General features: G+C 36.8%; 1 protein-coding gene across 1 annotated transcript in view; it reads left to right on the top strand.

Moving 5' to 3' along the window:
- The window catches only part of Lnpep (leucyl and cystinyl aminopeptidase), a 113,258-nt gene that overhangs the window by 41,605 nt on the left and 58,077 nt on the right, over positions 1–13,576 (top strand). The window contains exon 2 of the mRNA XM_008830542.3: positions 9,487–10,327. Within this exon, the coding sequence (XP_008828764.1) occupies positions 9,487–10,327 (841 nt within the window). The remainder of the gene's footprint in view (positions 1–9,486; positions 10,328–13,576) is intronic.

Below are 13,576 nucleotides of genomic sequence, written 5' to 3'. Positions count from 1 at the left end.
AAAAGATGTATTTCTTGGTCTAGGGATATAACTTAGTGTTAAAGCCAGTCTTTAGCATGCATGAGGCCCTGGATTTATTCCCAAGTAATAATAATAATAATAATAATGATGATGATGATAATATTTATTCCCAAGCACCGATAATAATAATAATAAATAAATAAAATCTTCCGAAGTTTACTGATATTTATTTTATCCCATCTTTGTAAATGCTCTTTGTGTTATTTTCAATTTTTTACTTTCAAATTATATCAGCTAGACTGAACTAGTAGGGAGTCCTGTTAATATCTTCTGTGACTTTACCCTGTTGCCCTTTGCCCTGTAAATTATGAAGAGAAATATGATAGATTCTCTAGTCATGGTTGTGGATAGTTCTTTTGTTTCTTGAATTTCATTTTTCTGATTGGTTCAGGAACTCTGTCATTAGGTATGAGGAATAGTAATTATTGCAGTTGGATTTCTCAGATTGTTAGAAGATTTGTCCCAGTTTGTTAACCTGTGTCTTTAAATTTCCAATGTGCCTCTTACAGATAGCATATAGTTGGTTTTTGCTTCCCCTACAGTGTGGTAATCTCTGTCATTAAGTTAAATGCTTAATCTGTTTACAATTAATATAATTGTTTATAAAATTGAATGTACCATTTTGTCATATTTTCATTTGCTCCTTTTGATTTTGTTTGTTTTTCATATGCTGTATCCTTTTGGAGTCAGATAATTTGTATTATTTTATTTTCTCTAGTATTTTTCATTTTATATTCTCTATTTCATTTTATCTTCTCTACTAGTTATACATCTCTTAACACTTTTTCAATGTTTGTTCTATGGCTAATATGCATCTCTAATTTATTAAAGTTTATGTATAGTATTGTACAGCTTCACATTTGCTTCCTATTTTTTACCTCTTTCTTGAAATACCACATTTCACTTTCTCAATTAAGAATTTAATTCTTCTCATTCAACTTATTCCTTTTTTGTGCCCCCCCAAGATAACTATAATCCACAGTGTTATTTCTAGCTTTAAGCATATTGTTTTAAGGAAATTAATGTGTGTATTTAACAATTTTATATTATTTGTTTTTTTTTTTCTTTCCTAAAGATCTAAGTTTCTATCATTTTTGTTCATCTTAAGAAACTTCCTCTATGATTTCATGTAGTTTGCTTTTTTTTAGACTCCTTTGGCCTTCCTGGCCTCTGGGAACTTGCTCATATGAACTTACAGCAATGGTGGCAGCATGCACAAGACCCATGCAAACTCAATCAGACAAAACCCCAACATAGAACTGTGGAAATGGGCAGCAGGCTGCAGCCTTAGTTGAAGAACTATTGGCAGATAATCACTGCTGGGTGAGGGAGAGTTGATCTTTAAGGGAGTGACTCTAGATAGGTTTACTAGACCACAGTGGATGAACTTGTACCGAGGGACATCTGGGTACACTAACTTGACTCAGTAGGCCTTAGCATATATGACAGAATGCATGAAATGTGATGGGGGAGGGATCTAAAGATAGCTAATATTTTTTATGAAATGCACAAAAAGTCAATAAAAATGTACATTGGGGGGGAGTTTCTCTTTGGTTTTAAGCAGTTCAACTTAATATATCGACTTGATATATCTATAATTTTCTTTGAACTTATTCTTCTTTGGGCTATTCTCAGTATGTTTGAATTTGGAAAATGATATTCTTTATTAAATTTAGGGAATTTTAGCTATTATTCAAAAACTTTTGGGGGGGGTCTTTTTGAAACAGGGTCTTCCTATAGCTCCAGCTGGCCTGGAATTCTTTATGTAGACCAGGCTGGCCTTGGACGCACAGAGACCTGCTTGCTGCTGCCTCCCAGGTGCTGGGATTAAAGGCATACTTTATAATAAGTACTCTGAAGGTTTTGTTGAGTACAGTAGCTGACTTTTTTTTCTTTCTTACAGGTCACTTTTTCTTGTTTAATTGAATGACTAGTGTTTTTTTTTTTTTTTTTTTTAATAGTATTTTTATTCTCTCAGAATTTCATACAGTGTATTTTGATCATATTGACTAATGGTTTTTTAATTACAAATTGGACAGCACTGAAGACATATTGTAGAGATGCTCTATTTTGGTGTTTTATAGGCAACTTAGTACTGGCTGATCACTTGGTTATAGGCTTAGGTTTATTGTTTCTTTGGCAAATCTGTGGGAATCTCAGGACAATTCTCAGGTCTCTAACTTAGCAAGGCTCCTTCTCAAATTATTTTTCTCCTTTGGTTTTCATTTGGACTTGGTCTTAGACTTTGTTAGTATGGGTATACAGTAGACCTTATTTGAGGGGGTGTGACTTTTGCTCCCTAATGTTTCAAATTCTTGCCAAAGGTTACTAATAATGAGTTCTCTTTGCCATGACTGGGTTGGACTGTCACATTTGTCCACATTGCTTCACCATAGTATTTTTGTTCTCTTTTAGCCGTATTACACCACTCTTTTTTGTGCCTGTAGTGACATGTACTGCATTTGACTAAGGGCTCTCAGGAAATCCTGTACAAGCCTCTGTGGCCACCTGTACTCCCATCTCTCCATTGCCTGGATCTCTGTCTGCCAGTTCTGCTCCATTTGACTCCAGCTTACCATACTGCTATTGGAAGATTGGTCCAAGGCAGAAGACACGTTATTTGGAGCTCAGTGCTACATGGGATAGAGGTGACAGGCTAGTGATACAGGTGATGAGATAATTCATCAAGACAGGAAAAAGAAGTCAAGTGTATTAGATATATGTGGTACAAATGCAAGGAGCAAGATAATAAAGAGAAACTGCTTGTCCAGAGGCATTTTATGAGCTTTTTTTAGTGGGAGTGGGGTTTCTGTGTGGGCAGTTAGGCTCTGTTTCAATATCAAGGTGCTCCAAAACTGTGGCAGTAGGGGCTTATTGTGATTAGCAACAGCCTTGCCTTGACACAATGATGATCTTACCCTAAGTCAGCATGACTACTCATCCTAAATTGGCATCCATACTTACCTTTTTTTATCCTCTTAGAGGTCATATTCTTGATCTCTTGTCTAGTATTTTAAAACAATTGCATTAATTTGTGCAAATTAATAGTAGCTGTACAAGAGGAGGATCTGTATGGTACCAGTTGTGTCCCTTTGGTACAGCAATTTTAATGTGTTGAAGTAAATTTAACTTTAGTGGTAGATTAACAGGGAAAAGCAAACTTACCTCTTTCTCCCTCCCTTCCTCCCTCCCTCCCTTTTTTTCATGGGGTCTTGCTGTGTTGCCTAGGCTGACTTTGAACCCCTAGGTAGCTTAAGTGATCCTCCTGTGTTGGCCTCTGATGTAGCTGAGACTACAGGTGCATGCCTCTGTACTACTAAGCTGGGAAAAATAAATCTTGATTCCCCCATAGACTGAACCATTTCTCCATAATCATCTTCCTGCCTCTGTCACATATTCGCTTCACAAAAGAGACATATTAGGTCAGGAGAAATTCAATAGGCTTCCAATTGGAGATGGTCTAGAATGTATAAAAATCCTTTCACACTTAAAACTTATAAGTCGGTCACAGAGGCCTCAGAAGCAGAACAATGCTTTATTGTTAGGGTCTCATATGGCAAGCCTGTGTCTGCCCCCCCCAAATCTGTTTATTTTAAAGTTTTTGTCATGGTAATTTAAAAATACTATTTCATTTTCACAGAAAATTGGATGGCAGTTTAAAAGGATTGTGTAGTCTGTTGAAAGTTTGCTTATTTTAGACTTGAAGTTGCTCACTGTGTTATTTATCATGGTCTGCAATTTGTCCTGTCCTCATTATTGCACCCCAGTTAAACATACTGTTGCCAGCACCCCCTGTACACTTAACCCTTGGCCACATCCTCCCTAATTGTATAGCTCTGGAGTAATGATTTGTTTCCTTTATGTTTTGATTTTTTCGTATGTTCTATTTTAATTGTGATAAAGTGCACATTTATTCTTTCTCTCTTTCTAGGCCTGGGCTGATATGGTCTGCTGTTTTATAAATTCCACTGGGCCGTCTGAATATCTGAGCTATGCTCTGTCTATGGGTCACCATTCCCTGATCCTCTTTCATATTTTTGTTGCTGTTGTTAATATTTTTATTGAGTTTTTGTGCATTTCATACAATAGTTCTTAATCAAATTAAGACACCCCCCATCCATGCCCCCACATACTCCCCCACCAACCTCTGAATTCTGTCATATATGTTAAGTTCTATATGGTCAGTCATTTGTACCCAGATGTCCTTTAGTGCTAGTTCATCCACCGGAGTCTAGTTAGCCTATCCAGAAATCTCAAGGAAAATCTACTCTCCTGGCTCTTTCATATCTTTTACTATTCTCCTCAGATACCTTTGCCTTCCCCACACTTGCCTGTGGTCCTGGGCAGATGGCCCCCTTTCTCCTGTCACAAAGAACACAGTGGCTCTCTGTAGATCTCTCAGGGGTGTGTCTCTTCTCAGTTGCCACTTCCAGGCTCAGAGCTCTAGGCTTTTCATGATCATCTCCCTCCTGGAGTTCTTGTGACTTCTCCCTATCTTTGAGATACTAGTCCAGTGTTTCCTCTCCACTACATCACCACATCTTGCCAGTCTTTACCTTTCCTTTCCCGTAAAAATGCATGCTTAAAGTGCTCCCATCTTAAACATAAACCAACAAAACCAAAAGAATTTAACTTCTCTACACCATACTTTTAGTTTGACCCTGTTTTTCCTTAAACAGCTGTGATCCTTGAAAGAACAGTCTGCAGTCCTTGCCTTCCCTTGTTTATTATTTTATAATTTCCAAACCTGAATCAGGCTTTCATTCCCATCATTCCACTGAATCCACTGAATGCATACCATAAAAGTCCCTGGTTCTAGGGGCTGGAGAAATGACTCAGCAGTTAAGTACAATGGCTGTCCTTGAAGAGGACCCAGGTTCAAGTCCCAGCACCCACATGGGAGCTCACAACCATCCATAACTCCAATTCCAGAGGACCTAACACCCTCTTCTGGCCTCCGTGGACATCAAGCATGCATGTGGTACATACACATGCATGCAGGCACTCACATATCCACATAAAAATACCCCAATCTCTTTTAAGTCCCTGGTTCTTTGGTTGCCAAATGTAGGGAGAAGAGGAGGGGGTTCCCAGGCCTGGTTTTATTTGATCTTTCTAGGATATTTACTGCCAGTCCCTTCCTTTTTTATGAAACTCTTGGTTTCTGAGATGTTGCCCTCCTGATCTTCCTTGTACTTACCCATTCTTTTATCTTATGTTTGACCTTCCTCTGTCCCTTTTAAAGCTGATGCTCTCTAACTCTTGTCTCCCTTTCAGTGGTGTTACCCATCAGGGTGATTTAAATTATGTATGCCAGATGATTTAGAATTCTCAGTCTTCTATCTATATTCTTTTGAACCCAAGACTCACTATCATAATCGTATGACAGTCTTACAAAAATAGCAATGCCCACAGTTTTAGGTGAGGAAACTGAGCCTGAGAGAAATAACCTGTTTGAACTCTAGTGGTCAGTGAAAGAGCTAAGATTTAAACATCCATCTGAAAACGAAGCCATGACTGTATCATGCTGCTCATTAAATATTTCCACCCAGCTGTCTGACAAGTATATCAAATATATTATAGTTAATATCACATGCTGAATGCCTTATCTGAATCTGATTCTCATTCTTTCCTTTCCAGAGGGATGCAAGAAGGGAGGGGAGGAGGGGCAGAGAGGGGAGAGAGACAAAAAGGAATACAGAGAGACAAACTATGCAGACCTGTATTCTCATCTCAGTGTATGGTTTTCCTTCTTTCAGTTATCCCAGCCAGAATGAATTATAGAGCTTGACATGGGTTTCCATCTGTGTCTTCATCCTACTGGTCCTTCTAGTCCAAGGAAGCATCGTTCTGGGCTTTCTCGCTCTGTCATGCGATTTACAGTTGGTTCTCCCTCTTCTCTTCCTTGCTGCTATCATAGTCCAGAACTTGACCTTCACCTATATTGCCTTTATCCAGATCCATTTCTTTCAAATTTTCTGACCTGAAGAACCAGGGTTTATTGTTTTGGGGGTTTTGTTTTGTATTTGTTTATTAAAACCTTCAATTTCTTACAGAAATTGTGTATCATATAAAAATCATTAGAAAAATGAAAACAAGACATGCAAAAATAAGCTTCATTTTAAACAATGTTGAATTCAACAGACAAATTATTTTGTCAGATTGCAATAAAAGTTTTAGAAGCTAATGTTCTGTGATGATTCTGTCTCAGAAATAGGGAGTACGCAGTTTTCAGATTGGCTCTGACCCACAGACATCAAGGAATCTAGATCACAATAGCTAAGGAAGAAAAATAGCTTCAGTTTTCTTAGATTGTAACCACGTGGATATATGTCATTTAGAAGTGAAAACTTTCAAGTAGGAGTTTGTTGATTATATAGATAGCATCTATATGTGAATTTAAGAGGTGTCAGAAAATACTCGTGCTTCTTTACAGTTTTTTAGAAGGAATAAATCTTGTTACAGTATGGAGTAACCATGAGTTACATTACAAATTATGCTAAAAATTAAAATACACTGACTTAAGATTTAAGCTAACATTAAAAAAAATAGGCTTGAAGTACAGTCTTTTGAGCTACTTCAAAATAAAAGTTTACCCTGGTTTGCTATATTTAAGTGGAGATGATTATATACGTTAAAACTGTGTGCTTCTATAAACACTAAAATACAGCAGTTTAGTTTGCTCCATTTCTGAAAGAGTAAAGTTCTACATAAGTATTCATCTGATGGGTATTAAATAATAAAAGTAGGCTATCTGGGTCCAGTGGGTATTAAATAATAAAAGTAGGTTATCTGGGTCCTGCCAGAATACTGACCTGACTGATCAATTCTCTGATTTGATACTAATGAAGTACAGACAGGAAATGGTGAATGTTCAGCTGTTGACTATCCCTTGGCTTTAAACAGGGCATGGCTGAACAATCAAACTCAGAAACCAAGTTCTAACCAGGCATCGTGGTGCACACCTTTAATCCCAGCACTTCGGAGGCAGAGGCAAGCAGATTTCTGTAATTTCAAGGCCAGCCTGGTCTACCTAGTGAGTTCAGGACAGCTGGGGCTACAGGGAGACCCAGTCTCAAAATAAAAGAAATAAAGAAACCAAGTTCTAAAGGGATAGAGTTGAGGGATTAGAATGCTCCAATATTAAGTTGGCTCTCTGTCCAGAGTTAGTTAGAAATTTACTGAGGAAAGCCATTGTGACTAGAGCCCATAGTTGTCTGCTGAGAAGAAAACACAGGGTCAGATGCCTAACAAACCATCACAAGGCAATGGGGCACTACTGGATGCTTAGAAAATTAAATTCTTAGAATAGGATATTATAATCTCTCTTTTGTACACAGACTGTTCATAGGAGATGGGTAGATAACCGCTTGCTAAATCCACACCTAAAAAAGAAATGGACAAAAGTACAAAAGGTTACTCTTAAAGGAAAATTTAGTAGAAAAAACGGATGACTTTTCTTGATTTACATTGTAGTAAGTTATTATGCAATAATAGATATTTACCAGGTGAACTGAGGTAGAAAAGGAAGTGAAGACATCTAGGTACAAGGAACTGAGGGAAAAAGGCCTGTGGGGAGAGAATGCATATATAGCAGCCTGGCTTGTTCTCAGAGATGTGAAACAGTTTGTATGGCCTGAGAACACCCAGGACTAGTGTGCTTGGTGCTAGAAGGTTCTGTTTAATGCTTCTGAAACTTACAAGCCACATAAATTGCTGGAGGAGTTGTTGAAACTCATATACCAATGGGAAGGAATCTGCTTTTGTAAAAAGAAGCTCCAGTGCAATGGGAGTCTGTTGGTCTTCATGTTTCACTTTGAGTACCACAACTCAACTTTATCCTAATATTTATCAGTGCTTTTATTCCATGGATTATGAGTTACCACTGTTTAATTACTATTTACTGAGCACTATATTTCTTTTTTATTTCTTCTTCTTTTTTGGTCTTTTTGAGACAGGGTCTCCCTATAGCCCCACCTGACCTGGAACTCACTATGTAGAGCAGGCTGGCCTTGAACTCACAGAGATCCACCTGCCTCTGCCTCCTGAGTGCTGGATTAAAGGCATGTGCCACCACACTTGGCTGAGCACTACATTTCTATGAAACTGGAAATTAAGTAGTTAATAGAAGTTTTGCTGTGCTAATGGTAAAATAAAACTTTCAGTGATTTAATTGGCATTGGCCAAATGTTTAAAGGTTCTCATCTTTCATTAAATTAATGTGAGCAGGGAGATACAATAAAGTAGGGAAAAGATTAAAATTTGAAATTAATTTTTTCAAAATGTGGGCTCAAGTAGCAATCATATAACCGAATTTCTGTATGGCTATGAAAACAAATTAACCCATTTCTGTTTGTCTGTTTTTTCATACCTGAAATTGAATTTTGCCACTTTATAGAATTGTTGAGCATTAGAAATGATACTGTAAAGTGCCTTGTAGTATGGTTTCAATTTGGTAACTCTTGAGATCCCTTAAAAGGTTAAAAAAAAAAGATTTTTAAATACAGTGTCGAATGAGCTAAGAGGTATTGATAGATATGTAGGATTATAAGCCTCTCTGTTTCTTTGAGACCTTTTACCTCAGTGATTCTTGGTAGACTGGAGTAGTGATTCTTGGTAGTTTGGAAAAGCTCCCACCACTTCCCCAAGGTCCGTTGAGGCTCACTATGTACAGTTTAGATTTTACAGATGGGAATATGTTATACTTGTGGCTATTATGAAAGGGTAAAAAATATTTTGAATTGTAGTTTTGTCTACATTTTAGAGATTTTTTTGTTTTATGTTACTATCTTCTGCTTACCAGATTTTAAAAATATAATTTGCTGTGTTTGTTGTGGGTCAAAACCACCCCTCTCCTGGGGAAAATGTTGGCCCATCTGGTTGTTTTCACCACCATTTAAGCCCAGCAGCAGGCAGACTAGTGGTATGCCCTAGGGAGAATGAGACTCGGGAAGGGACACACAAAAGCCTCACAACCTGGTTTGAAGTATTTTGGCCAGAGGACTTTAAATGCCTAACCCCAGTTTCCCAATCCCAGAAGAAAGATATGGAATAAGGTTCTTTGATCCTACTCACTCCTTGCCTTGTGGGGATAGACACAACCAGAGGGAGGCCAGAGCAGGGGCGTAGGGTATTGGGTAGTACTGTTTTAAGGAAATTCCTGTGAAATTTCAGCTCTCTTTAATATTAGCCTATTTGTTCAGGTTTTTTTGGGTTTTTTTTTGTTTGTTTTGTTTTCATTTCCTCGCTCTGGTATGCTGTTATATATGCTTGGGTTTTTAGTGAACAAATCAAGAATACCTTAATCTTCTTTTTTATTTCAAATAGCTTTGCAATGGAAATAAATCTTAGTGATTAAAAGAATCTCAAGTGATTAAAAATAGATTATTTTGATATAGCTAAGAAATATTGTATTAGGAACGTTCCACCCTAACTCTCTCTTGTCTTTATATCTTAATTTTTTAGATCGACTTCAACTCCCAAGGAATATGATTGAAAACAGCATGTTTGAAGAGGAACCAGATGTGGTAGATTTAGCCAAAGAACCTTCTTTACATCCTCTGGAACCTGATGAGGTAGAATATGAGCCCAGAGGTTCGAGACTGCTGGTGCGAGGTCTTGGTGAGCATGAGATGGATGAGGACGAAGAGGATTATGAGTCATCTGCGAAGCTGCTGGGCATGTCATTCATGAACAGAAGCTCAGGCCTTCGGAACAGTGCTGCTGGCTACAGGCAGAGTCCTGAGGGGGTTTGTTCAGTACCCTCTGCAAGGACCTTAGTAGTCTGTGTTTTTGTCATTGTGGTTGCTGTCTCTGTAATCATGGTGATTTATTTACTGCCTAGATGTACCTTTACCAAAGAAGGCTGCCACAAAAAAAACCAATCAACAGCGCTAATTCAGCCAGTTGCAACAAATGGGAAATTGTTTCCATGGGCACAAATTAGGCTTCCCACTGCCATTATGCCTCAGCTCTATGAACTTAAACTACGTCCAAACCTAACCTCAATGACATTCAGGGGTTCTGTGAAAATTTCACTTCAGGCTCTTCAGGCCACATGGAATATTGTCCTTCATAGCACAGGTCATAATATCTCAAGAGTGACTTTTATGTCAGCAATTTCAAGCCAAGAAAAAACAGTTGAAATCCTGGAATATCCATATCATGAACAAATCGCCATTGTTGCCCCTGAAGCCCTTCTACCAGGGCACAATTACACCTTGAAGATAGAGTATTCAGCAAATATATCTAATTCTTATTATGGGTTTTATGGCATCACCTATACAGATAAAAGTAATGAGAAAAAGTATGTAAACCTCTTGAATGGTTCTTGTTCTATGTTCTTCTGATGTAACTTCTATAACTTCTGCAATATTCCTTTGCCCACACCAGAGATATTTTGTACATAAATTTTTAAAATTTAGGTGTGCAATAGAATGGTAACATTGGAAGAATATGCTCTTAGGCAGAACTTGTAGCATATGTTAGAGTGGAGTAAGAGTAGGTATCTTGCCGATGGGCAAAAAAAAAATTGCATTCTCCATCACAAAAAACTACCTTGAGTTTTTCATATTTTATGAGACAAATGTAATTTATATCCCTTTATAAAGTTTCTGTATGAGATGTAGAGTGTTGAGTGGTATGGGTTATTCCTTAAGACCTGTTTTTCCCACTGACACACAGAACTTTTAGGAGGTACTGCAATGGAGAAAAAAAGTGTGAAATGTGGTATGCATACACGGTCTGACTGGATTTCTGATGTAAATTTTACAGTCATAGGGAAAAAAATCCATCTCGAAGAAGAAAACAGTGAGACACAATATAAAAATATTCAACAGCCTATTTCAATCACATATTTTGTTGTTTAATCTTCATATTCATGTCATGTAGCTGGATTTTGTGAAAAGATTCAGTGTACACTACCATAGGTTATTCATAAGCAGTGACAGTGTCAGCTCTCTGCACAGTGTGTATGTTTGCTTTAGGCTATTGGAGTATTCTCATAATATTCTGTAGACCCGTTTATGAATTATTGACACTAGCCATTTGGCTAATGTATTTTAGTATATTATTGTTATATTCATTTTTTCAAAGATTTTTTAAATTTTCAATTCATTGAAAGAAAAAAAAATATTTTCAAAAAAAGTAACTTCACCATCTGAAAGCCAGAAACAAAAGGAACATGTTAGTTCATTTTTCTTCACCCAAGAGGCAGATTTAATTAGCTATAAAATGCACTTTTGCTTTCTTAGCTTTTTGTCAAGCAATAGAAAATGCATTTTTCCTCCTTCTCAGTCATTAAAAAAAAAAAACAAAAAACCATGCAAATACAAATGGGTATTTTTGAGTTCAAAGTTCAGCCTTCTGCTGGGAAAATACCAAAAGCTGCTACAATTTTCTTTTTAATATCAAATTATACAGCTGTTTTTTAAGCAAATTTGAGAGTTTTACACAGGTGATTTGATTTTAAGAAATATACTCATATTTTAGTAAACTATTACTACTTATTAAGAATTTCTGATAAATGGCTATTTTATTTTTATATATAGTTTAAAAATAAAAAGCATTTTATGTGTATATTTCAGTTGTTGACTGATATCTGAAATTGAATACAAATTTGTGATTGTAATGGCAGATTAGGAATTCTTAGCTTTACTTTTCTTTCTATAATCTTCATCATTCCTAGGAAATACGCATCCATACACACACACACGTATGTATGTGTGTATGCATGCATGCATACATAAAACGATGACTATTGCAAACATAACTTTGAAACAAGCCCTGAAGCTATCTCGTTTAATCACATTATTGCTTGGACCTCTCCCTATATAATGGAAAGGATGTATTTAGTAGCAGAGTACAGTGACTTTTTTGTTAGTGTAAGTATGTGTTAACTCTTGGCAGTCACTAAATTGAAGTGTTACACATGCTAGAAAAATGGAATATGAGTCCATAAAACTAAGAAATAGAGAATTTAAAATAATGATTAAAATTTTAAATTATGTAGCAAACAGAATGCAAGTTCATTTACCTTCCTGTTAAAGTGAAGCCCCCACACTGTTGTCTATCTTGATAGAGGGAAAGTTTAGATCATTTGTACCTTTTAGGGTATCTGAAAACTTAATCCTAAGCAGTGTGTGTGTGTGTGTGTGTGTGTGTGTGTGTGTGTGTGTGTCTCAATTGCAACTTTGCTTTATTCTATTTGAGACCTTTATACTACCTCCTCCCCTACCTCCTCCCCTACTGTAGAATAAACAGTTAAAATAGTAAAATAATTAGAGATACATGTCTTGATGCTTGGAAGGTCACTATGTCTTTAAATGTTAGATGCTTTGTATAGGCAGTGCTTGTGGTCAGGAAATTTTACCTACTTTCCATACTGCTACCAACTTAGTCTGTGCCTATTCTTATCTCCATATTTGTTTCCATAAGCACAGGTGGTGATGTTGGCCTTTGGCTTACAGTCCTTCCATAGTTCCTTATTTCTAGCATGATATAGTTCAAATCTTGTCTGGCCTTCGTTTTTTCTCATAATTCTTACTCTCCTGAACTTTGTATTTTCTTAAAATCAGAGGATAGTAACAGCCGTTCTTTATTGGGTACTAAAGTACTAAAAACTGCCCAAGCAGTTTGTGCTTATTTAGTGATCTATCCTGTGAAACTCATTAGAGATGCTAGTATATTCATTATAGCAAGGATAAAAAAGCACATAAAGTATCATCTGACAGGCTAGCAGGTAGCAGAGAGGGAGTTCAAACCCACAGTTCTTAACCAACGTGTTTAACCACTTCCTTCGCTCATACCTCTTTTCTTTTGTACATTGTTTCTTCCAGTGCTTAGGATTCACTTACCTCTACCATAATTCCTATCTTCAGCAGTGCTTGAGGAAATGCTATAAAAAGTATTTATGAAAGGAAATAGTCAACAAAAAAGAATATGCTTCAAGTATTCAGAATAGAGAGAATTGCATCTTCAAGAAACAGACTTCTCAGAGACTTTTGTGTGAGATAGTTATTATTGCATCTTTTTAATAATAATCTAAGGTTTATTTGTCACAGAATGTTACAATTTAAAGCCAGGTATGGTGGTGTGCACCTACAGTCCCATAGTACTTGGTGGTAGAGACAGGTGGATCAGGAATTCAAGGAATGTGTAGATAGATCTATAGTTTGAGGCCAGCTTGGGCTACGTAAAGACCCTACCTCAAACAAACCCAAACATAGAACATTATGATGTAATTTTTATTCATTTAAAAAGGCCCTCTTGTGTGAATAATAAAGATATTATCAGACTTTATCCATGGTCTGTTAACTAGGTAAGAATCTTGGCAGTGGAGTGAAAGATGGAATGAATGTTAGAAACACAGCTTGGTTAAGTTTGTGAAAGTTCATTCTACCTTTTCTTGCACCTTAGCCCATATAAACAGTTACTGGGCATGTCCTTACCCATTGTAACAATTTTAAGTATCAGAGAAGAGTTGTCATTATCTAGTATTAGCAAGAAACATCTATATATAACTACCTACGTAGTATACAAGTGTATTATTATTATT

The sequence above is a fragment of the Nannospalax galili genome, unplaced genomic scaffold, assembly GCF_000622305.1.
Source record: "Nannospalax galili isolate Female #2095 unplaced genomic scaffold, S.galili_v1.0 scaffold1014, whole genome shotgun sequence".
NCBI lineage: Eukaryota > Metazoa > Chordata > Mammalia > Rodentia > Spalacidae > Nannospalax > Nannospalax galili.
This window is presented reverse-complemented; position numbering and strand designations above follow the sequence as displayed.